Genomic DNA, 22,339 nt, shown 5'->3' on the forward strand with positions numbered 1-22,339 from the left:
ATCACTACTTCAAAATGAATTACTGCATGTCCATAGGGCTTGGTTCCCTTTCCACCTCGAGACTGGGGTTTTTTTGTGTAACCCTGTCTGACTTGGACTTTGTCATTTATTTATTTATTTATTTATTTATTTATTTATTTATTTATTTATGAGACAGTCTATATAGTTCTGGCAGTTCTGGAACTATGTAGACCAGGATGGCCATGGAGCACCATCTTGCCTAGCACTATTATACAATATTTAGATGTTGACTATGATAAGTGTTTCTGTTTTTGTTATAGCTTTTCTTAGGGATGGGAGAGAAGGCTCAGTGGTTAAGAGAACTTCTTGTTCTTCTAGAGAACAGGAATTCAATTCCCAACATACAAATAGCTATGAAGAACTGTCTGTACTGCCATCTTCAGGGGATCTGATGCTCTCTTCTAGCTTCTATCTGCACGGGCACACATGTAGTACATAGACATACTTGCAGGCATGACACTAAGCCGGGCGGTGGAGGCACACGCCTTTAATCCCAGCACTTGGGAGGCAGAGGCAGGTGGATTGCTGTGAGTTCAAGGCCAGCCTGGTCTACAAAGGACAGTCAAGGCTACACAGAGAAATCCTGTCTCAAAAAACAAAAAACAAACAAACAAAAAAACCACTCATATAAATTAAAATGAAAACTCCCTTCATTTATATTCACAGAATTTTAATATAAACTCTGTTTTTTTAAGATTTAAACCTTCATTAAGGTTTTCACAAGTTTGTTATCTTTACGTTTCCATTACAAATACTGTTGTGACTTGTAAGCAGGGACTATCAGAGGAAGGTTATATCACATTATTTACAATGGTATGTTTTTGTCCAGCATGAATTTTCTGATGTCTTCTAAGATTTGAAATTTGAATAAAGGATGTGTCACAATCTTTGCATTTGTAAGGTTTCTCTCCAGTATGAGTTTTCTGATGTGCTCTAAGGTAGGAGCACCTAGTATAAGATTTGTCACATTCCTTACATATGTAAGGCCTTTCTCCAGTATGAACTCTCTGATGTGTTCTAAGATGTGAGTCCTGGGTAAAGGATTTGTTACACTCCAAGCATTTGTAAGGCTTCTCTCCAGTATGAATTTTCTGATGTGTTTGTAGAGTTGAGCACTTTGTAAATGATTTGCCACACTCCTTACATATGTAAGGTCTCTCTCCAGTATGAACTCTGTGATGTATTCTAAGATTTGAACGCTGAATAAAGGACTTATTACATTCTTTACATTTGTAAGGTTTCTCTCCAGTATGAATTTTCTGATGTTCTCTGAGTGTTGAGCACTCAGTAAAAGATTTGTCACATTCCTTACACCTGTAAGGTTTCTCTCCAGTATGAACACTCTGATGTCTTCTAAGATGTGAGCACTTGGTAAAGGATTTGTCACATTCCTTACATTTGTAAGGTTTCTCTCCAGTATGAATTTTCTGGTGTGTTTTAAGAGTTGAGTTCACAGTAAAGGCTTTGTCACATACCTCACATTTGTAAGGCTTTTCACCAGTATGGATTCTGTAATGTCTTTTAAGGTGTGATAATTCAATAAAAGACTTACCACATTCTTTGCATTCATAAAATTTCTCTAGAGAATGAGTTTTCTGGTGCCTTTTGAATGATGAATAATGGTTAAAGAATCTGTCACACTCATTGCATTTGTAGGGCTTCTCTCCAATATGGAGTCTGAAATGTTTTCTAAAGTGTGAAAGCTGATGTAAGATTTTGCCACATTCTTGGCAAGTATAAAGTTCCTCATTGGTATGGATTTTTTGGTGTGTCCTGAAACTGGAATAGTGGGCAAAGGATTTGTCACATTCCTTACATTTGTAAGGCTTCTCTCCAGTGTGCAATTTCTGATGACTTTTAAGTGCTGACAACTGAGGAAATAACTTTCCACACTCTTTGCATTTGTAAGGTTTCTCTCCAGTATGAAGTCTTTGATGTGTTTTAAGATTTGTGCATTGGGTAAAAGATTTGTCACATACGTTGCACTTGTAGGGTTTCTTTCCAGTATGAATTCTCTTATGTACATTGAGACTTGAGGCAGTACTGTAGTATTTCCTGCATTTCTCACACTGGTATGGTTTCTCTCCAATGTAGATTGTTTGTTGGATTAGATTGTATGGAGAGGTGAAACGGTCATCATATTCTTCTTGTCTATGCTCTTTCTTTGCAGTGTAGTCTGTCTGATTTTGAGTAATGTTGGAATATAAAACCAAAGCTCTCTCACAGTCTTTAGGTTTGTAAGGTTCTTTTCCAGTGTGCATACTTTTATGTCTATCTATGTTTGATGAGGCAACAGAGGCTTCCCTATGATTATTGCATTTGTAGTTAGTTGAGTTTTCTGTAGCTTCACTTCTTTTATAAAGTGTAGATCTGGAGGGTTCATGAAGCATTTTGTCATGCTCATTACACTGACAAGACTTCTTTTCCGTATTCACATGTTGACGGACAGTGTCACATATGCAGTAGTTCTCTGGAAAATGAGTACAATTCAGATTAATAGGGCTTGTTCTAAGATTAAACATGTGATAAATGAGTGCCTCCCTAAGTTCTCTTTTAAGATAAGTCAACCTGCAACTATGTAGAATAGAGCTTTTAATAGTTGACATTTTCCATTCCTTGTAATTACATATAGATTTTCACAAAACCAGTATGTCAGCTTTCAAGGGCCAGTGATATCTAATAGGTATGTCATCTTTTAAAAAATGTGTAACAACACAATATGGAACAAATTATTGAATGTCAATAATTAGCCTTGAGATGTCACTCCATGAGTATATGTCTCTATTTTAAAATATTTTTTCTCAGAAATTGATGAAAAAGAGTTTATTCCAATCCTAGGCTGACGGTATTTGTACTTACTAAGTAAACAGCAATGAAGACTACTATTCAAAAGACCCAATTCCTTCTAGTATTAAAGGCTTACTTAAAAGGACGAAAAGATTTATTTTCTATAAAAAAAAAAAAAAAGAAGAAGAAGAAGAAGGCATTAGATTCTTCAAAAGTAATGGATGCAAAGCAAGTATTTTGCCAGATATCTAAGGCTCTAGATCATTTGAGGCAGGGCTTTCGTGGGCAGCTAGTGCTTATTCCTACCCTCCACTGTCTGAGCTGCACATGCTGCTGTGTTTCTTAGCTTTCCTTATACAGTCACTCTCAAGTCTACTCTATACACTGATTTTTAGGATGTTTGTGTTTTCTCCAACAAAGCAATGAAGATGTACTATGAAGACATAAATTCAAGGAAGGCAATCACAGAATAAAGCTACTTCATGGCTTCACTTTAGACTTAAAATTTTGTAAAATTATTCCAATCTGATGTCAGCACACCCAATATTGTACATTATACTAGCATTAGAGCATCATAATTTAGTTGCAATAAGGCACAAGGTCTTCTAGCAGTTACAACAGGCAAGATGCATCTTGAGGACAGGATACTTTACTAAGTAAAATGATCAGGAATCCTTTGAAGTGGAATTGAATATTGCCAAAGCATTTTCGGCTCTTGCTTTGTCTTTTACTTGAAGCCTTCACTTTTGTCCTGCTCATTCAGTAGCCTGCCCTGGTTTTGGCTACTCCCTCCCTTCCACATTCCAGGGCAATTTCATTTGCTCCAGACTGTTGCCTAGGTAGAATTGCGTACAATAAGACACGTGTTTTATGATGTACTCCATGACCCATGCTAGAATTTTTAGAAAGAACACAGACATCTAAGACAGTACTCTGTGCAGTACATGAAGACAACACAAAATAAAGGAATCTAGGAATGAATGCCAAACTCCTATTTCCTGTCAAACTCTTCAGCATATTTAGGAAGAATTTTGAATTTTTCTTACACTTAAAACAACATCAATTGCAATGATGAATATGGAGCTTCAAGACATGGGTGGAAATATTATATGCTACTGAATTTCTGAATGTGTCTTGGAAGCAAAACATAGGGTGCATGGAAAATGAAATGAAAAAACTAAATATCTTCAAATGTTCTTTTTTTTCCCCCTTAACATAAATTTGTTTACTGATTCATTGTGAATTTCACATCATATACCCCCAATCCCACTTATGTCCCAGTCCTTCTATATTTGCCTTCTACCCTTATACTCCATCAAAAGAAAAAAAAAATCTCACTGACCCCTCTGGGCAACAACCTGCTCTTTTATCAACTCTAGACTTCTCTGACACCCATCATAGTTGTCAGGATTCAGTTCTGCTGTGTATATGCTATTCCACTCCCCTGCTCCTCTGTCATATATTTGTCATAGTGGCATCAGAAGCTGTGGTGTGTCACACCACATACCCTTTTGGCTAAACAGCTTTACTTGCAAATGTCGTTGCAACGAGTCATGCTTTTAGGCCTCTAGCTTCTGCTATACCATCAATACTGGACCTTACTGAGACTCCTCTCGGATATCCTGATGCTGCCATGAGTCATGGAGATCTTATAGCTTTGGTTCTGCAGGACTGGCACCTTCATGTGCTCCAGCAGTTCAAGATGGGGTAGATGTTGGGGTGAACTAACTCAAAGTCCAAAAAACTGGGCCTGGGTGGTAGCTGAGTTGGTCTGTCCACCAGCTTTCCTGTACCCAAGCTATCAAGGCCAACTCTCCCATGCTGCCTAGGTGAGGGGCTGGGTCAGGTCTCTAAGACCAAGTTACTGCCTGTCCCACCATTTGGTGGTTGGTGAGTGGAGGGCCAGCTCATGGATATCCACGTGGTCTTTGGTTATAACATGGGCTACAGACATAGACACAGATGCCTACTGCGGTTGGGCCATAGACCCAGAAACGGCCTTAAGCGGTAGCATAGTCTGGACATCAAGTGCAGGCCCCTCCATCAGGATGTTCCTCACTGCAATCACGTCTCCAGATGTGCCTCTTTTCATAGTATGCAAACTATTTTTGCTTTTCTTTGTCTCCCACTTCTCTCTCACACATATTTGCTCATAGTAGTGGTGCCCTCAGGCTGCCTTCTTTCTACCTGCATAGGCAGGCCTCTTGAGAAAGTTTGTAACTACCAAACTTTCCCTAGTCTCCTGTTGTATCTATGACAGCATAACAGAGAGTTTACAACCTATAAGTCAGTATGTACAAAGGATGAGTTAGGAATTCTACAAGCAAAACTGTCTTACCTACAGAGACCAGGTTGCTATAATTCTCCAACATTACATCAATGTACAGAGCCCTCTGGGCAGAGTTCAGGCATTCCCACTCCTCCTGGGGGAAGTCCACAGCCACATCTCTGAACGTCAACAGACCCTGAAACAAAATGTATTGTTTGACCACATGCTACAAGGCAGTGCTTTGCTGACTATAAGGAGATATGATATAGATGAACAAAGACAATTATCATAAAAATTATTCAAAAATCAAAGAAAAATAATGGAAAACATGATTTCCAATATAGTCACATTTTATAATGAATGTTCTAACTTTGTGAAAATAGAATAACACAATAGGTTTACAAGAGCATACATTAAAAAAAAAAAGACACATTTAAGGTCTGGACACTGTTATCTATCTGTTATGGATGCTGTGTTTATTCTTCATAAGATCACAGTGTACATGTCTCTGAAGGAAAATTTGTAATGAGGAAATATGCTTTGAAATGCTGTTCCTGACAATCATAATAGAATTCTGACCCTGAGTCAATCCTGTCTGTACTTGAGGCTTACATGATTTTATTCTAACAGGCTCAGGTGCAGGTGTAGGTGTGTGTGTGTGTGTGTGTGTGTGTGTGTGTGTGTGTGTGTGTGTGTGTGTTTGTACCCACAATTTCAAAGATTGTAACAATGCTAAATACTGACAATTTTATCATTAACATATAAAATCACATAGTCTGTGGAATTAATTTTATAAGACTATTTGGGCCACTAACAAGCAGATGGAAAAAATTATATCAGCTACATAGCATGTAGTCTAAAATTTTTCTGAAACTATACAGAAGCCACCATAGACAAATAACAACTTCAGAACTCTGCAGCTTCAAGATAGGCATGAAGAGCCGACATTCAAACAGAAAAAGACTAGAACAAAGCAATCATGGGGAACGGTCTTTTTGCATCAAGGTTAGTACCTTATGAATATCTATCAGTCAGTGCCTTCAAGACATTTTTATAGAGGCACTCCATATAATTCTACTTAATGAGTCCAACTCCAAGTGTTCTGCACAGTGGGGTGCTGTTCCAGGTAAAACAAAAAACAAACAAACAAACAAACAAATTTACTGATTTCTACTTTGAGAAGTTACCACTGAGCTTCCTAACCAAGTGAGTGATGTGAGCCACATTCTCCTAAGACAAACAGATATGAGGTGTCAACAAACACATGGACACATCACTACAATCCTATTAAACATCAAAGAGAAACAGACTGCAATCTGAGTCTACACTCAAGAACATCAGTTTCACGGCACAATCAGGCCATGTATCTAGCTTACCATGTTCACCACTCTATAGTGTGCTTACATCTCTACTAGTAGAAAGCAAGTATTATTTTGTGACTAAGAACCAAGATTGTCCAGGACAGCCAGGGCTACACAGAGAAACCCTGTCTCGAAAAACCAAAAACCAAAAACCAAAACCAAAACAAAAAACCCAATATGTAAGTCCCCTTTAATTCCATATATTGATATTTGACAACTATTCCATGCATTTCAATACATACATTTATAGCCATGATCCAAGGAAATGTCACAGATCCCACAAATAGAGCCTACATGGCACATGACTCCTCACTCAATAATATAAAAGGATACAGTCCACCCTCTACACCAAATGGACATCAACATATATTTTTGTTAATGTGTCAAAGTATAAATAGTTTCAAATTACAGGTCATAAGTTCATGTGGATATTTGTGCTTTAAAAAAATCTTGGAAGGACACAATGAAGAAAAGTGCTATAGGTGTGGAATTTTGGTATTACATTGTATAGCTATAGTCAGAAAGAAGCCTTGGTATAGTCATAACATCAGAAAGAAGAATGAAAAAATAGGATAGAGGACCCAGAGAAAACTATAAATCTACACCTACTTAATATTTGACAAAGGAGGCAAAAAATGCATCACAAAAATATGGCCTATTCAACAAATGGTGCTGGCAAAACTAGATCAAGTAGGAGAATAAAATAAAATGTTTATTTTTCACTTTGTACAAAACACTATTCAGAATGGATTTTAAAAATCTTATATAAAACCAGAAACACTGAAAATCAGAAAATACCCATCAGGATACTGGGGTGGGCAAGAACTTATTGGATAGAAACAACACTGGTAGCTTAGGAACCAACCCCAAGTACTAACAGATGCGACTACATAAATCTAAACATTGCTGCACATCAAAGGAAGCAACCAACAGAGCACAGACATCCAGAGAATGGGAGAGAATCTGTACCAGTGACACTCTGGATAGGGGCTCATACACAGAATTCACCAAGAATTAAAGAAACTAAATACCAAGGAAATAAAGCTGCCAACCAACCAATGGAGAAATAAACTGAACAGACACTTTGAGAATACAGAAACACAAACAGCCAATCAATATGACAAAGAGTGTTCAGGATTCCTAAAATGCCATCATGGAAATACAATTAAAACTACTTTGAAACAATGCTGTAAAACGGCTGTTATCAACTAATCTGACAACAAGTGTTAGAGAGGCTGTGGCGAGAAAGGAAGCCTTATTCACTGCTGCTGCATGTGTCCACAAACTAATACATTCAAATGGAAATCACTTTGAAGACTATCTTTCAAAAAGCTAAAAAAAAGTTAAAGATAGAACTAACCTATAACTCAGCTCTCCCCCTCCTGGGAACATACCCAGCAAATTCCACACCCGACTCTAATACAAAGTATTGGAATCAACCTCAATGTCTATCATCAGATAATGGGAAATGAAAATATCATACATATAAAATGGAATACAATTCAGATGAAGAGAAAAGTGTAACAATAATTTGCAAAAAATTGATGGATTCAAATATTATATGAGGTCATGCTGTGTCACAAAGAAAAAATGACAATTTCCCTCATATGCAGAACCTAACAAATAGTGTATGTTTATGGAAACACTGAAGTACATGAAGAAAAGAGAACATGAAAGGTTAAATATTGGGGGCAGGGGTGAGGTAGGACTGAATTCCGGTAATAAAAACCAGTTATATAAAAGAATATAAAACTAATTGATTTTCTAGTTCTAATTTTGTCATAATTTTTTTGGGGGGGTTCATGGTTGATAAGTTCATAAAGATACATTCGATAGTGAAAATATAAAATCACACTGGAGGCTCCTGATCTTCTGTTCCCAATGACTACTGTAACTGCATAAAAGTGCACTGAGTTGTATAGTCTCTGAGTCTCATTAATTGTGGTATGTGATTTTGTTTGTCTGTTTGCAGCAAATTTCAAAATAAAATTCAAAAAAATTATCAGTGTTAAAGATTAAAGGCTTACAACATTATCAAGCTATAATGTACTTAGAAGAAGACAGGACACAGCCACTGACCTGGGACATGTTTACTGGGGACTCATCCATTTCCTGCTGTTTCTCTTCTTTGATTTTCTCTTTCAGGAACAGTGAATAGCTGCCTTGTGGCTCTTAAATATCAAGGGGTCAAAAAATAAAAAGCAAAAATTAATACTGAGAGCTGTTAAAGAACAGTGTCAAACCCATGTAAAAAGTCCCAAGCAACAGAATTCTACTTAGGTGTCTTGTCAATGATCCCCAAGCCAGAAGAACACGGAAAGATATTTAAAGTTTGGAGAGGAAGTCACCATCAACCATATGTTGTATCCAGAAATACTCTCTCAAAATTGATGGAAACATAAGAGTGTATCAAGATACTTATGAATTAACACAACTAATTTTATTAAAGCAGAACAGCACATAATAAATTATAGGCAAAACATACATAGGAGAATCAGGGGAACTATCTCTGAGAATATGGGAAATAATAAATTTCATGTGAAAAATAAGATAAATACTGGAGAACTGGGAAGTAATCATCCATGGCTAAGATAGCAGACCGCCCTTTCTCACAGCAAAGAAAGGAGAATGCTGTCAACAATCCAACAAGCAACAACATAAAAAGCAAAACCATAGGCAATAAAAACTCTATGAACAAAAACACCGCCACTCTGGAAATCAATATAGAGAGCCATCAATTCAATAAACAAATCCTCAGGTTAAGTAAATCTAGCATATGACACAGGGCTTTCACTCCTTGGCATATTCTCAAAGGAATGCATTGCTGTTCCACTCACAATAGATAGAAAATGGAAACAACATAAATGTCCTTAAGCTGACAAATGAAAATGTACGTATACACAGTAAAATATAATTCAGCTACAAAGAAAATTAAAATCATGAGTTTTACAGGAACACAGATGGACCTAGAAAAGACAATATTGAGTGAAGTGAGCCAGAAAAACAGACAGTGCATGTTCTTTCATAGGAAGTTCCTAGCTCCAAATATTCAGATGTAAGTACACAATGTGCAGTAACTGTAGTAAACAGAAAAGTAAAAAAGAGACCACAGTGGGATGAGGGGAAGGTAAAAGACAGGAGAATAACAGGGAAAAAGTGAACTAGAGTGGGAAATGAAAAAAAAGTGTGGAAGAGGTTTAATTATGGAGAAGGGACAGATATAAACGCAGAAGGAAAGTTCAAACAACAGTAAAGATGTCTAAGAAGTCATAAGAAATCTAATAGTACCCATCTACCATAAAATGCCTATAATACATCTAAATCTGTGTATGCACACACATTTAAAGTGCAAATGAAAACTTCCCATCTGGGCTGATGATGCTCCCTACAAGAGATAAATATTTTCTAACAAAACCACTAACAAGAAGCCAGCTTTGAAGTTGTTGGTCACAGCTGTCCAGCAGACTGCCAATACATTACTACAGGCTACTGCTGTTGCCCATGGTTCCCTCCCAGAGGTGGAAGGTGAGTCTCTATTGCTGAAGAAGCTAGGTACGTTGGACACAGACCCCAGAGGACTTGAGAGAGCTGAACTTAAAGCCCCCTCCCTGAGGACTAGCTTTCATGGTACTACTGGAAGGCAACATGAAAGATTTCGAAGGAGGGAGCCCACCAACAGCCCTACTGAGCTGTGACACCTACAAACTAGAACAATCTGCACTGCACGATAACTCTAAAGGTGTGAGAGTGGTACACATACCTTGGTGGCAACCAACAGCTTTCTAATTGACTTAGGACTCTCTCAACAAAAGGGAAACCATGTCTGGTACTGGAAACTCAGCCAGTTTCTCCAGGGTTAGTGAAGTCACAAATCTTGGATTAGGACTTACAAACACTCCTTTACTAAATGAGCATCATCCCTAACTGCATTCTAAACATTTATTCTAATTTAATCCACAGATACATGTAGTCCTCACCCTCATCAATGAAAGTTCTTTTAGCAACTCATAGAGATCATTACAGAAAACCACAATCAGTCAAAATGCAGAGTTGGGATGCTCACTCTTGACTGACACATAGCAACATCACTCCTGCACCTAAGGCTCAAGGACCACTGAGAAAGAGGTGGTGGGAATATTGTTAGAGCCAGAGGAACAGGACGGTGCCTATGAGGGTGTGTCTCTTAGAAATGTCTGAGAAACCACATGCATGAAATCATGGTTGTACAAACATGGCTGTCTATACATGAACCAAGAGACATGCTAACATGGAATGGAGAAAGCTCACTAGGCCTCAGCCTTTGTCAAACACTAAAGAATTCTGAGAAGGGAAGAAATAGTCTTCTTCAGAGAAAAGTACACCATATGATTGCCCCAATACTAAATGTTTCATCCCAGAAATCATATAGGCAGAGTAGCTTATATAATTTTGTTTAGGAATATATATATATATATATATATATATATATATATATATATATATATATATATATACAACAATGAAAGAAAATGTTATTAAAGTAGGGCAGTGTGACACATGTCTTTAATCCCAGCACTTGGGAGGCAGAGATAGGCATATCCTCTGTGAGTTCGAGGTCAGCTTGGTCTACAGAGTTAGTCCAGTACAGTCAAGGCTACAAAGAGAAACCCTGTCTCAAAAAAAACAAAACAAAACAAACAAACAAACAAAAAACAAAAAAGGAAAGTGTTACAAAGAAGAAATCCAGGTTACTATATTCCTAGACCCCACAGTGTGGCTCCCAGCCGTTTATAACTCCAGTAGGATGCACATAATTATATGGTTATTCATGTAAGCAAAGCACTCATATAGCTAAAATATATAAATCTAAAGAAACTGTAGAGTATATAAAAAAATTAGTAAGGGAAAAAGGGAGAGGGAGAGAGAGAGAGAAATAAAAAATCCTTGGATGAACCAATCACGTAGCTGAGCCTACAATGAAAAATCTGAATTACTAATGGAACTGAAGGAGACACTGGTACACAGATAAAAGAGGACATATTGTGAAACTTCCAGTATTTCTTAACATGGTTTATATCTTCAGTTCAAACAGCATGATATTTAACTTCCTATAGTAACCTTCAGAGAAATAATAAAGAGAAGCCTAGAATTCATATTGACACATAAATTCCCTGGGTACAGAGCAATCCTAGGAAAATTTGTACTGCTCAAGCAATTCCAGTGTGAATCCAGATCAGCCCAAAGCAGCAGATCCAGAACCTACTCCATAGCAATGACCATGTGAATGCCACCAAAATACCACAAACGTGCTGGAGAACAAACAGCCTTTTGAAACAGTTGTATTGGAGAAAGTATCTATCCACATATTAAAACATGAACCTGTGTCCAAGTCTCTTCTACCATACAGCGAATCACAGATTTTCAGGTATGATCTGAAACGGAAACCCAGAGTAACACAAAGGGGCAGCACTTGATACAAGAGCAGGAATTGACAAATAGAACTGTGTAAAATTAAAATCATCCTGAGAAATATTAAAAATTAAAAGTATAGGGGGCTGGAGAGATGGCTCACCAGTTAAGAGCACTGGTTGCTCCTCCAAAGGTCCTGAGTTCAATTCCCAGCAACCACATGGTGGCTCATAACCATCTATATTGGGACCTGATGCTCTCTTCTATCTGATGTTCTCTTCTGTTATGCCAGCATACATGCAGCACAGTGCTTATATACATAAGGAAAGAAATCTTTTAAAAAATAAAATAAAAGAATTAAAAGTATAAAAAGACAGCTTATATTGTAGATACATTTATTAGTTATCTACAGTACAATGGATGAAAACCCATACTCTATCAAAAAATCATAAAGGAAGCAAATGGTAATTCAATCAATAAATAAGCAAATGAACTGAACACACATATTCAACAGCATTTGCAATGGCCAGTGTGTACATATTAAAAAGCTCTACATTGCAGGCCATATGATAATGTAAATTCAACACAGAGATTCCAATTCTGCCTAGTCAGTGTCCATATTCAAGTTCTTAAACAGTAACAAATGTATTTTTTCAGTAATTTCTTGAAATGTAAATACATAATATTTCCTAAGCTAAAGATGTAAACAGAGTAAAAAAGGACGTAAACAGTATTCAAAAAAAAAAAAGAAAAAAGAAAGAAAGAAAGAAAGATGACACCTGAAATTAAACCATATGTTTTCTAACAAAAAATTCACTTCATATCTAAAGATAGAAGATACCAGCAATAATTTGTTTGTTTGTTTCTGACACAGGGTTTCTCTGTGTAGCCTTGGCTGTATTGGACTCTCTTTGTAGACCAGGCTGGCCTCACACTCACAAAGCTCCGCTTGCCTCTGCCTCCCTGAGTGCTGGGCTTACAGGCATGCACCACCACACCCCGGGTTTCTCTGTGTAGCCTTGGATATCCTGGAACTTGCTCTATAGACCAGGCTAGTCTTGAACTCAGAGATCTGCCTGCCTCTTCTACCCATGTGCTGGGATTAAAGGCCTGCACCAATATCACCTGGCCTAAGTTTTTTTTTTTAAATGGCTATAGACAGCAGTAAAGAAGAACAATGATCATAACTATACTAGTGACATAAAAATCAAGACAAAAGTATTAAAATATAAAATAAAGCATTACATAATGATAAAATGTTTCATTAGCTAGAAAGCCGTTGGTCAACATAGATGGGTGTGGTGTCACAAAACCTGGAATGCAGACATCCACAGGAGACAGAAAAGAAGAATAAATAAAACATATGAAACCAGGCACATTGCCTCATGTTCTTTTCAGACATGGCAACACAACCTAGAAGGAAGTCTGTTTTCTCTAAGACTCCTTCAATTCCTATTATAATCCAACTTGCATATTTTACAGAATGTACTCCTAAAAATACCAGGACACAGCAAAGAGCTGGAAAATACTAGGAGGATCAAAACTAGAGGTGATCTCAAAGTATACTCCAATTACAGCAACGGAAACCACTTGGAATTGACATGACCACAGACAACAGGAGATATCAACAGGAAGCCAGTACAGGCGGAGTTTAACGGTCTACAAATATAGTTCCTGATTCTTAACAAAAATGTGTTGGCATTATATTCAGGAAAGGAGAAATTAACACAAAGGGTGGAGACTGTGCTAGAATACAAAAAAGCACGAAAATTCAGAAAACAATAAATAAACCTTGACGTATTAATTTTAATTGCTTATAATATTTTAAATCATAGAAATGAAAGACATTTAATATTGGTATGAAGACGTGATCAGTGATGTGCAGGGTATAGATACAGCATTACTCACATGCATAGTCAAATACGATTTTATTTGTCTCTTAGTATCAGTTCTTCTGTAGAAAATATTCTCAGACCTACAATAGGATAATCCTGAGAATTTTCTCAGGAAGTTCTCCAGAATTATTAGTAGTGAAACAGAATGTGTTAAACCTGATTTCATGTCCCACTTTCGCATTCAGTTGAACCCCTTGCCATCTCTTCATCAGTCCCCCCAACATACCTGCACTCTTTGATACTGTCTCCTCTCTCTCCATCTTGCAGGCTTCTTTATTCTGCTTCAGGTGAGGGGTCTGAATCATTACTGAGCCCTGCATATGAGATATTCTTTAGAAAGCATGTTGTTTTAGTTGAAAATCCCTGATCAGTCTATTTAATCAATAAAGACATAGGAGCCAGATGCTGTGATGAAAAAACTACTAGCTCAGAGAGGCAGAGAAAGCATCCAGCTGACCTTCCTAGTCCATCTCCTGATGGAGAAGGCCCAAAAGGCTCATTAGCTCAGTTTACAGCCCAGGAGGAAAAGGCAAAACAAAACAAAACAAAACAAAACAAAACAAAACAAAAAAACCTCAAGGCCAAAGGCTTGCTAGCTCAAGGCCCAAAAAGCCAACGGCCAAGGAGCTAAGGATTCAAGAATGAGAAAGCTAAAATCCCAAGAGTAAAGCCCAAGCGCTAAAGCACCAAAAACAACTTCTTCTTCTTCTCCTCCTCCTCCTCCTCCTTCTTCTTCTACACGCTGTCCTAAATACCCCTCAACTCAAAGTCCCTCCTACTCTTTAATTCAGGCCAGCTTGTTTCTTGCTCCACCTCTTGACCTAGGGTTAACTTTATCAAATCCTGTGCACAGATAGCTCTTGGATTAAAGGTGTGTGTGTAAGGCTGGCTGAACCACACCTTAATCACCTGTTTACACTAAACAGTAAATTCTTGGATTAAGGTATGTTAGGGCTCAACCAGAGGAAACAGGGATTTACAGTTCACTCTCACAGATCACAATGAGATCAAATAAATACCCTGCAACAAAAGCTTCTGTATTCTGCCCCCGCCCCCTCCACTTTACATCCCAACTGCAGCTCCCTTTCTAGCCAAAGTAAAAGGCAGAGATAATATCTAAATAAACAAAACCAGAAACGAGAAGAAGGACATAACAAGACACTGAAAATATCCAAAAAATCATTAGGATCTATATCTATCACTCTGCACAAAACTCGAGTCCAAGTGGATCAAAGACCTCAACATAAAAGCAGGCACACTAAAGCTAATAGAACAAAAAGTGATACTCGAACTTATTGGCACAGGAGACAACTTTCTGAACAGAACACCAACAGCTCAGGTTCTGAGATCAACAATTTATGGGACCTCATGAAACAGAAAAGCTTCTGTAAGGCAAAGAACACAGTCAGTAAGACAAAATAGCAGCATACAGACTGGGGAAAGATCTTCACCAACCCTAGACCCAACAGAGTACTAATATCCAAAATTATAAGAACCCAAGAAATTAAACACCAACAAACCAAATAATCCAATTTTTAAAATGGAGTGCAACTAAAAGATGGGTTACAAGCCAGGAGTGGTAGCACAGGCCTTTAATCCCCGCACTTGGAAGGCAGAGACAGGTGGATCTCTGTGAGTTTGAGACCAACCTGGTCTACAAAGAGAATCCAGGACAGCCAGGGCTCTGTGTGACAGAGAAACCCTGAGAAGCACTTAAAGAAGTGTTCAATGTCCTTAGTCATCTGGGAAGTGCAAATCAAAACCACTTTGAGATTCCATCTTACACCTATCAGAATAGATGGCTAAGATCAAAAACTCAAGTAACAGTACATGTTGACAAGGATATAGAGAAAGAGGAATGATCCTCCATTGCTAGTGGGAAAGTAAACTTGTACAACCACTTTGGAAATCAATCTGGAGTTTTCTCAGAAAATTAGGAATAGTTCTTCCTCAAGACTCAGCTATACCTCTCCTGAGCATCTGGATTTCTAACACAGTATTGTGTTTAGTAGATAAACAAAACTGAAGATTCTACAATGATTCACCAATTGTCATCCAGTGTAAGAATAGTGAAAAATTTAGAAAGCAGTTTTAGTTAGTGTAACTTGAATCCCACTTCGAATCACAGGTCAGTCCAATCACAGGGGGAAAAAATGAACTGATTGATTGGGATGACAAAGTACATTTCATAAAATCTTTGTTTCCCTGAGGAGTTCACTGTACTCTGAGAGATGTGAGACTCATTCAAAAAAATATCTGCATTAAAAAAATATCTGCATGTGCAGAGTAATTTGCCAAGAAATCTTGAGGAAGACCAAGGGAAACTTCAAGGAAACTATTCTCACCCAATTCTGCAACATCTAGTCTCTGTCCAAAGGCCTATGAGCAGGATCCAGGCATTGCCCCTCCTCCTGGAAGACGTCTACAGTCACATCATTGTCCACAAATCACAAAATTAAAACCCTCTGAACCCTCATGCTCACGCACAACTTTAATGTTAGCACTGGGGAGACATAGGTGGGTAGAAATCTGTGAATACCAGTCCAGCCTGATCTACATAATATTTGGCCATGTGTCCATGGACAGAGTGCTTTTCTTGAACCAAGAAGACAAGAGTATTGCAGACATTTTTCTGAGTAGGTGAGCTATCATAATTATTCAAAAGTTTTTTTCTAATATTATCCTATACTGTAACACCTTTCAATTTTGTTTATTTCTTTGTCTCTCCTCCCCCCCCCCCAAAAAAAACGTGTTTTCTCTGTGTACCCTAGCTGTCCTTAACTTCACTCTGTAGACCAGGCTGGCAAAGAACTACTAGATCTACCTGCCTTTCCCTCCCAAGTACTGGGATTAAAGGTGTGTGCCACCAGCACAACCTGGTTTTTATAATGCCCTTTCTAACTATGACCTGCTATCCTCAAACAGCATAAGATGGTTTTCCAGGCTCTAAGTTGCAACATTAAGATTTCAGCACAGGAAGATGCATTTCTTTTTCTTCTTGTCTGCCTGTCTTTGGTCCTTCCTTCTTTCCTTTGCTTTTCCTTGTTATTGTTTTTTATTTGTTCATTTTTTGAGACAGGGTCTCACTATACAGCTCTGGCTGTCCAGGAACTTTATAGACCAGGCTAGCCTCCAACTTACTGAAAGTGTGTGCCACCAAGCCTGGTGGTACACTTTTCACAATGCTGTACTTACATCAGAGTGTGTATGTCTCAGATGGAAAGTTAATGGTGGATAAAAGTTTACTTTTAAAAGTTAATGTTTACAATTATCCCTGTGGAACTCACAACAAATTATTCTTTCAGAGTAAATCAAATTTGCCGGTGTTCCTTTCATCACTAATATCTAAAAGCTCTGGGGGATTCTAAGCCCCAAGTCCATATGCCAATCTCTTGAATAGGGACGTGGTATATCACGGAAGTTAGCATGGATTATTGTAAATTTAAAGACCTTTGCCCTTTCCACCACAGCAAAGAGAACTGCATGTGCAAATATCAACAGCCACATTCAAATATTTTACTACATTATTCTTACAGGAATACTTAAGAACCAGAAGATGGGGGGGGGGGGGGAAGACCAAGACTATTCCAGTTAACATTATTTAAATTTTATCGACGAGTGTAGGACATTCACAGAGACTTTTAAGAGCTGTCATCTTTATGAGCAGAAGAGAAACTGATCACACCCTTAGTCTAGTGCCTGCCTGATTGCTATCCCTGCAGCTCATCCGACCTGGGAGGTTCCAGGGCCGACCAGTGACTTTTCCCAGGCTGCCCGCGTGGTACCTGCACTCGGGGTAGTTTTCGTGTCCTCGGCACCCAGGTCTGCACCGCGAGATTGCTCAGTGTGCAGTCCCGAGAGCTCACTCCAGAAACAGCGTGGCGACAGTTCCGGCTTTGAGCCTTCAGTTCCACTTCCCTTGGCTCACACACGCTGTGTACCAGCTTCATGTCATCCCTCTCATCCCTCCCACTCCACAACTTTCCTGTTCACCCAGCCAATGTGCCACGTCCACCCAACCTCTGTTTCCGGTTGAGGGGCCCCGCCCCTCTGATACCGGCCCCTCCCACTGCATCTCAGGCTGCCTTCCTCACGGCTTCTTGGGGCTGGTTGGGGCTGCTCTGGACCTCTCTGCACAGCCACCGTACATGCATGCTGCCAGCCTAAATCAGTTGGATCTAGTAGGATGCTGCACCCCGAGTCTGAGTCCCATAGTGAATTCTGAAACCTTCAGATAAAAGATAGCCTAGCACGACTTCAGTACCAGCCTCTGGGTTACACGTATCATACCAAACAATAATAGGCTAAATTCAGAAGCCAGAGTCCCACTCCCAACACCCCAACATGATAAGCCCAAACCAAATACTGTAATTTGACTTGGATTTTTGAAAAGAAATAGGTGGTAGTCAGTGGTCAGTCCATTGCCAGTTGCCTAGGGTTGAATTCATCCCCTGCTGTTTGTCTTCTCTGTGACTTCCATAAAAGTTCTTTTAGATAAAATATAGGAAATAAATAAATAAATAAATAAACAAATAAATAAATAAATGTGATAGTGAATGCAGAGATTTTTGGCTGTCCAAGATGCAGAAAATAATGTATATATGTATGTATATATGTGTATATGTGTGTGTGTGTGTGTGTGTGTGTGTATAGGCTCAGTCCAAAAAAAAAAAAAGTTATACCGTGCCATCTATGCCTCTGAAAATATAAAGGAAGAAAAGGTGAAAAGGAAATAAGGTAAAGAGGAGGAGTGCCTAAAACTCCATACAACTATTGTAATCAGTTAGAAACAGTAGCTTTACTAACTTGCATTGGCCTCACACAAGACCACAAGCCGTCTAGGAAAGGGAAAGGATCACAGGGCTCCACCCTTTGCTTCTCACATGTCGGTTTTGGATATATGTTTGGAGAAGAGTCACTGCCTTTAGTTGTTAATCTCTGCTGAGCCATCCAGACTCCAACACATAGCTCCAAACCCAGTCTCACAGACAGCGGTGGCTAAATCCAGTGGGTCACAAAGCAAACTGAGTAGCTATGAACACTATAGAGTTTTTTTTTTTGTTTTGACTTGTGGACCAGAATTGTAGAGACGTGGGAGGTGAGGGTGACAGTATTTCAGAGAAAGACACACACAGAAACACACACACACACACACACACAGGGAGAGAGAGAGAGAGAGAGAGAGAGAGAGAGAGAGAGAGAGAGAGAGAGAGAGAGAGAGCGCTACAAATAAACTACAGCTAATCGAAATGCAGAGTTGTGAATGCAAGGTCCAGTGAATACATCTATAAATATCTATAAAACACTTCTGCATATAAGGCTCAAGGAACATTTTTGAAGGAGTAAAAATATTTTAAGAGCCAGAGGATCAGGAAGTCTGCCATGAGATGGTGTCTGTTAGCATATTAGTCAATGTTCTCTAGACTATCAGAACCTATAGAGTGAATCTATGTCTCTCTCCCTATACATAATATACATGTATAAGTTATATATTATAAAGGAGCTTATTGCCTAGCTAATCAAAAAACGGCTAGCTGTGAAGAGACAGTCCAAAATCTAGTAGTTGCTCAGTTCACAAGGCTGAATGTCTTCAGTATATGCTGGAATCCCAAAGAAGTAGGCTCCAATGCCCATGAAGGAATGGATGTGCTAGCAAGGCGAGGGCAACAGGCAATGAGCAAAGGCTGCCTTCTTCCATGTCCTTAAATAAGCTTCTGGAAGATGAGGTGACCCAGATTAAAGGCATATCTTCATGCCTCAAGATTCCTTTCAAAGACACTGATGCATCCATGATAATGTTTTTTAACGTCTATGATTTCAGAATTAGGTAAAGAATTTGTCAAATTAAATGCACTTTAGGGGTGGGACTTCTAAAAACCAACAACACATGGAGATTATATATGGTATACCTTTATATGGTTTCTTAGAACTATACACTTTGTGATGGACAGCAAAGTTAGAGGAAAAAATTAAAGACCTTTCCACATTTTTTTATGTTATTACATTTTGTCCTCATTATGATTTTTTTTTACAAGAAAGTTTTAATATAATCCTAGCTGTCCTGAAACTTACTGTAGAGGTAAGGCTGGCCTTGAATTCAGACATCCTCCTGCCCGTGTCCTGAGCACTAGAACTAAAGGCTTGCACGATCATGTCTGGCATTACTGTGAATTTTGGATGTTGAACAAGATGTTTTTATTATATCTATTCCCAGGGAGTAGAGAGATGGTTTAGTGCTTAAGATCACTGGTTGTCCTGCCAGAGGACTGGGGTTCAATTCCCAACACACACACACACACACACAACACCACCACCACCAGCGTATGTACACACACACACACACCACACTACCACCAACAGCAGCAGCAGCAGCAGCAGCTTTCAACTTTCTGCTTACCCAAGTTCAGGGGGTCTGATGACCTCTTCTGGTCTGCTAGGCACCAGGCATACATGTAGTTCACAAAAATACTTGAACACAGTGCAAATATATATATATATATATATATATATATATAAACTTTCCCCAGTTACTTTTGCAGAATTTTCTTTCAGCATAAACTGATATTTTCTAACATTTAAACTTTATTAAAGGCTTTCACAAGTTTCTTATCTTTATTTTTTTTATTATATATACTGTTTTGATTTGTGAGCAGAGAGTACCAGAAATGATAGGTAATGTTATTTACAACCGTATTTTTGTTGCCTTTATGAATTTTCTGATGTCTTTTAAGACTTAAGTACTGGGTAAAGGATTTGCCATACTCTTTGCATTTGTAAGATTCTCTACAGTATACATTTTCTGATGTGCTCCAAACATATGCACTTGTTAAAAAAGTTGTCACTTTCTTTAAAACTGTAAGATCTCTCTCCAGTATGAATTCTTCAATTGATTCTAAGATGTGTGTACGGGGTAAAGGATCTGTCACATTCATTGCATTTGTAAGGCTTTTCTCCAGAACGGAGTCCACAACAGCTTTTAAAGTGTGAAAGTTGATGAAAGACCTTGCCGAATTGATAACTATACTGTTCCTCAGCAGTATGGATTTTCTGATATCTCTTTAAACCAATACAGTAGGCAAAGGACTTGTTCCATCCCTTACATTTGTAATGCTTCTTTCCAGTATGCCTTTTCTGGTGGCTGTTAAGTGCAGACACATGAGAAAATGAATTTCCACATTCATTGCATGAAGTTTTTGATGTGTTTTAAGACTTGAGCATGGAGTAAAAGATTTGTCACAAACACTGTCTTTGTAGGTGTTTCTTCCTAGAATCAATTCTCTGCTGTACACTGAGGCTTGAGACAGAACTGAAGCATGCCTTGTATTTCCTACACTGCTGTACTTTCTCTCCACTGTACGTTGTTTGTTGCACGAGACTGCATAGAGAGTTGAAATGGCCATCATAGCCTTCCTGTCTGTATTCTTTCTTTGGAGGGTGCAGTCTCTGATCTTGAGTAATGTTAGAACACAAATTTAAGGATTTCTTGTGGGGAGCCAAGACCATAGCCGGCAAACATCTCGGACCTTGGCATAATACATTGAGTGGACCTGGGGCAGGCTGCCTTGTGACCTCTTTCCCTTCTTGCCTCAGGGTACATTCCAGAAGGCTGCCTTGCAACCTCTTCCCCTCCCTCAAGGTACTCTCCAGCCGTTCTCAGTATTCCAGGAATTACAGAGGCCTTCAGAGGACGAACGAAACAAAGTCTATAGATAACACCTTGTGGTTCCAGATGCCTAACAATTTCACCCAGCCCCAGAACCACAGGGGCCCTCGCCCTGCCAAACTTCCTGATTTCCTGATATCTTGTGAAAACTGCCCACTCAGATCACCCCACTCAGCCTCCTGCTTTAATGGTATATAATTGCCTGTGAGAAAATAAAATTTGGTCAGCTTGATCAGACTCCTTGACTTGCTGTCCGTTCTTCGTGTCTCTTGTCCCCCATTCTCTCCCTAGGGGTCCAAGGGTCCCAGTTGATTGTCTGGCGGGTCTGGACAATTTCTCATAGTCTTTCGATGTGCAAGGTTCTTCTCCAGTGTGCATGCTTTTATGTCTGTCTAAGTTTGATGATTCAATAGAGGCTTCCTGTCATGACTGCATAGGTAGTTACTCAAGTTTTCTGTAGTTTCACTTGTTTTATAAAGTGTACAGTTGGATGGTTCATGAAACATTTTGCCAAGCTTACCATACTGACAAATCTCCTTTTAATTCTTCACATGTTGATGGACAATATCCCATATGCTGTGGTTCTCTGAAAATGAAGGCATGTTCTATGATGAAACACTTGAGAAATGACTGGCTCCCTAAGTTTTTTTTTAAACAAGTACTTATCATAGAGCTCCCAGGAGTTGCTATTTTTTTTCACTATAATTGTATGGATTCTCAGAAAAACAGAGAGAGAGCCTTTGAGGAAGATAAAACAAATCATTGAGGATTCAGTAGTCAGCTTCAGGACAGAGCTACTAACTGATAATATTTAGAATGTCTTTATTTTTAAATATTTTTCTCAGATATTGATGAAAAGTATAATCCATTCCCAGGTTCACAATATTTGTGTATACTAATGTACAGCAATGAAGAATGCTGTTCAGAAGACTCAATTCCTTCTAATATTAAAGGA

General features: G+C 38.6%; 2 protein-coding genes across 4 annotated transcripts in view; both read right to left on the bottom strand.

Moving 5' to 3' along the window:
• Positions 1–22,339, bottom strand: part of LOC311592011 (uncharacterized protein) — a 107,608-nt gene that overhangs the window by 81,126 nt on the left and 4,143 nt on the right. The gene's annotated exons all lie outside the window — the stretch shown is intronic.
• On the bottom strand, positions 211–17,701 carry LOC311592014 (uncharacterized protein). Of its 3 annotated transcripts, XM_084771936.1 has the most exons (6): positions 17,507–17,640; positions 16,067–16,132; positions 13,948–14,035; positions 8,518–8,609; positions 5,147–5,273; positions 211–2,491 (listed from the first exon to the last, which is right to left on the bottom strand). In XM_084771936.1, exons 2-6 carry the CDS (start codon positions 16,079–16,081, stop codon positions 813–815), a joined length of 2,001 nt encoding a protein of 666 aa, XP_084628062.1. In that variant the 5' UTR covers positions 16,082–16,132; positions 17,507–17,640; the 3' UTR covers positions 211–812. The 3 variants fall into 3 exon arrangements, with proteins under 3 accessions (XP_084628062.1, XP_084628061.1, XP_084628063.1); XM_084771935.1 differs by lacking the exon at positions 16,067–16,132 and having other exon boundaries at positions 17,507–17,701; XM_084771937.1 differs by lacking the exons at positions 16,067–16,132; positions 17,507–17,640 and adding an exon at positions 11,990–12,159 and having other exon boundaries at positions 13,948–14,023.

Source organism: Acomys minous, assembly GCF_964271855.1.
Source record: "Acomys minous genome assembly, chromosome: 2".
In the NCBI taxonomy this organism is placed as follows: domain Eukaryota; kingdom Metazoa; phylum Chordata; class Mammalia; order Rodentia; family Muridae; genus Acomys; species Acomys minous.

What these genes read in the sequence shown, in the direction of transcription:
- LOC311592014 (XM_084771935.1), bottom strand. Translation starts at nt 17,671, where the DNA reads ATGAAGCTGGTACACAGCGTGTGTGAGCCAAGGGAAGTGGAACTGAAG. An exon ending in GACAGTATCAAAGAGTGCAG is followed by an intron (nt 8,610 to 13,947) that starts GTATGTTGGGGG and finishes TTGATATTTAAG; the next exon opens with AGCCACAAGGCAGCTATTCA. An exon ending in CCCCAGTAAACATGTCCCAG is followed by an intron (nt 5,274 to 8,517) that starts GTCAGTGGCTGT and finishes ATTTTGTTTCAG; the next exon opens with GGTCTGTTGACGTTCAGAGA.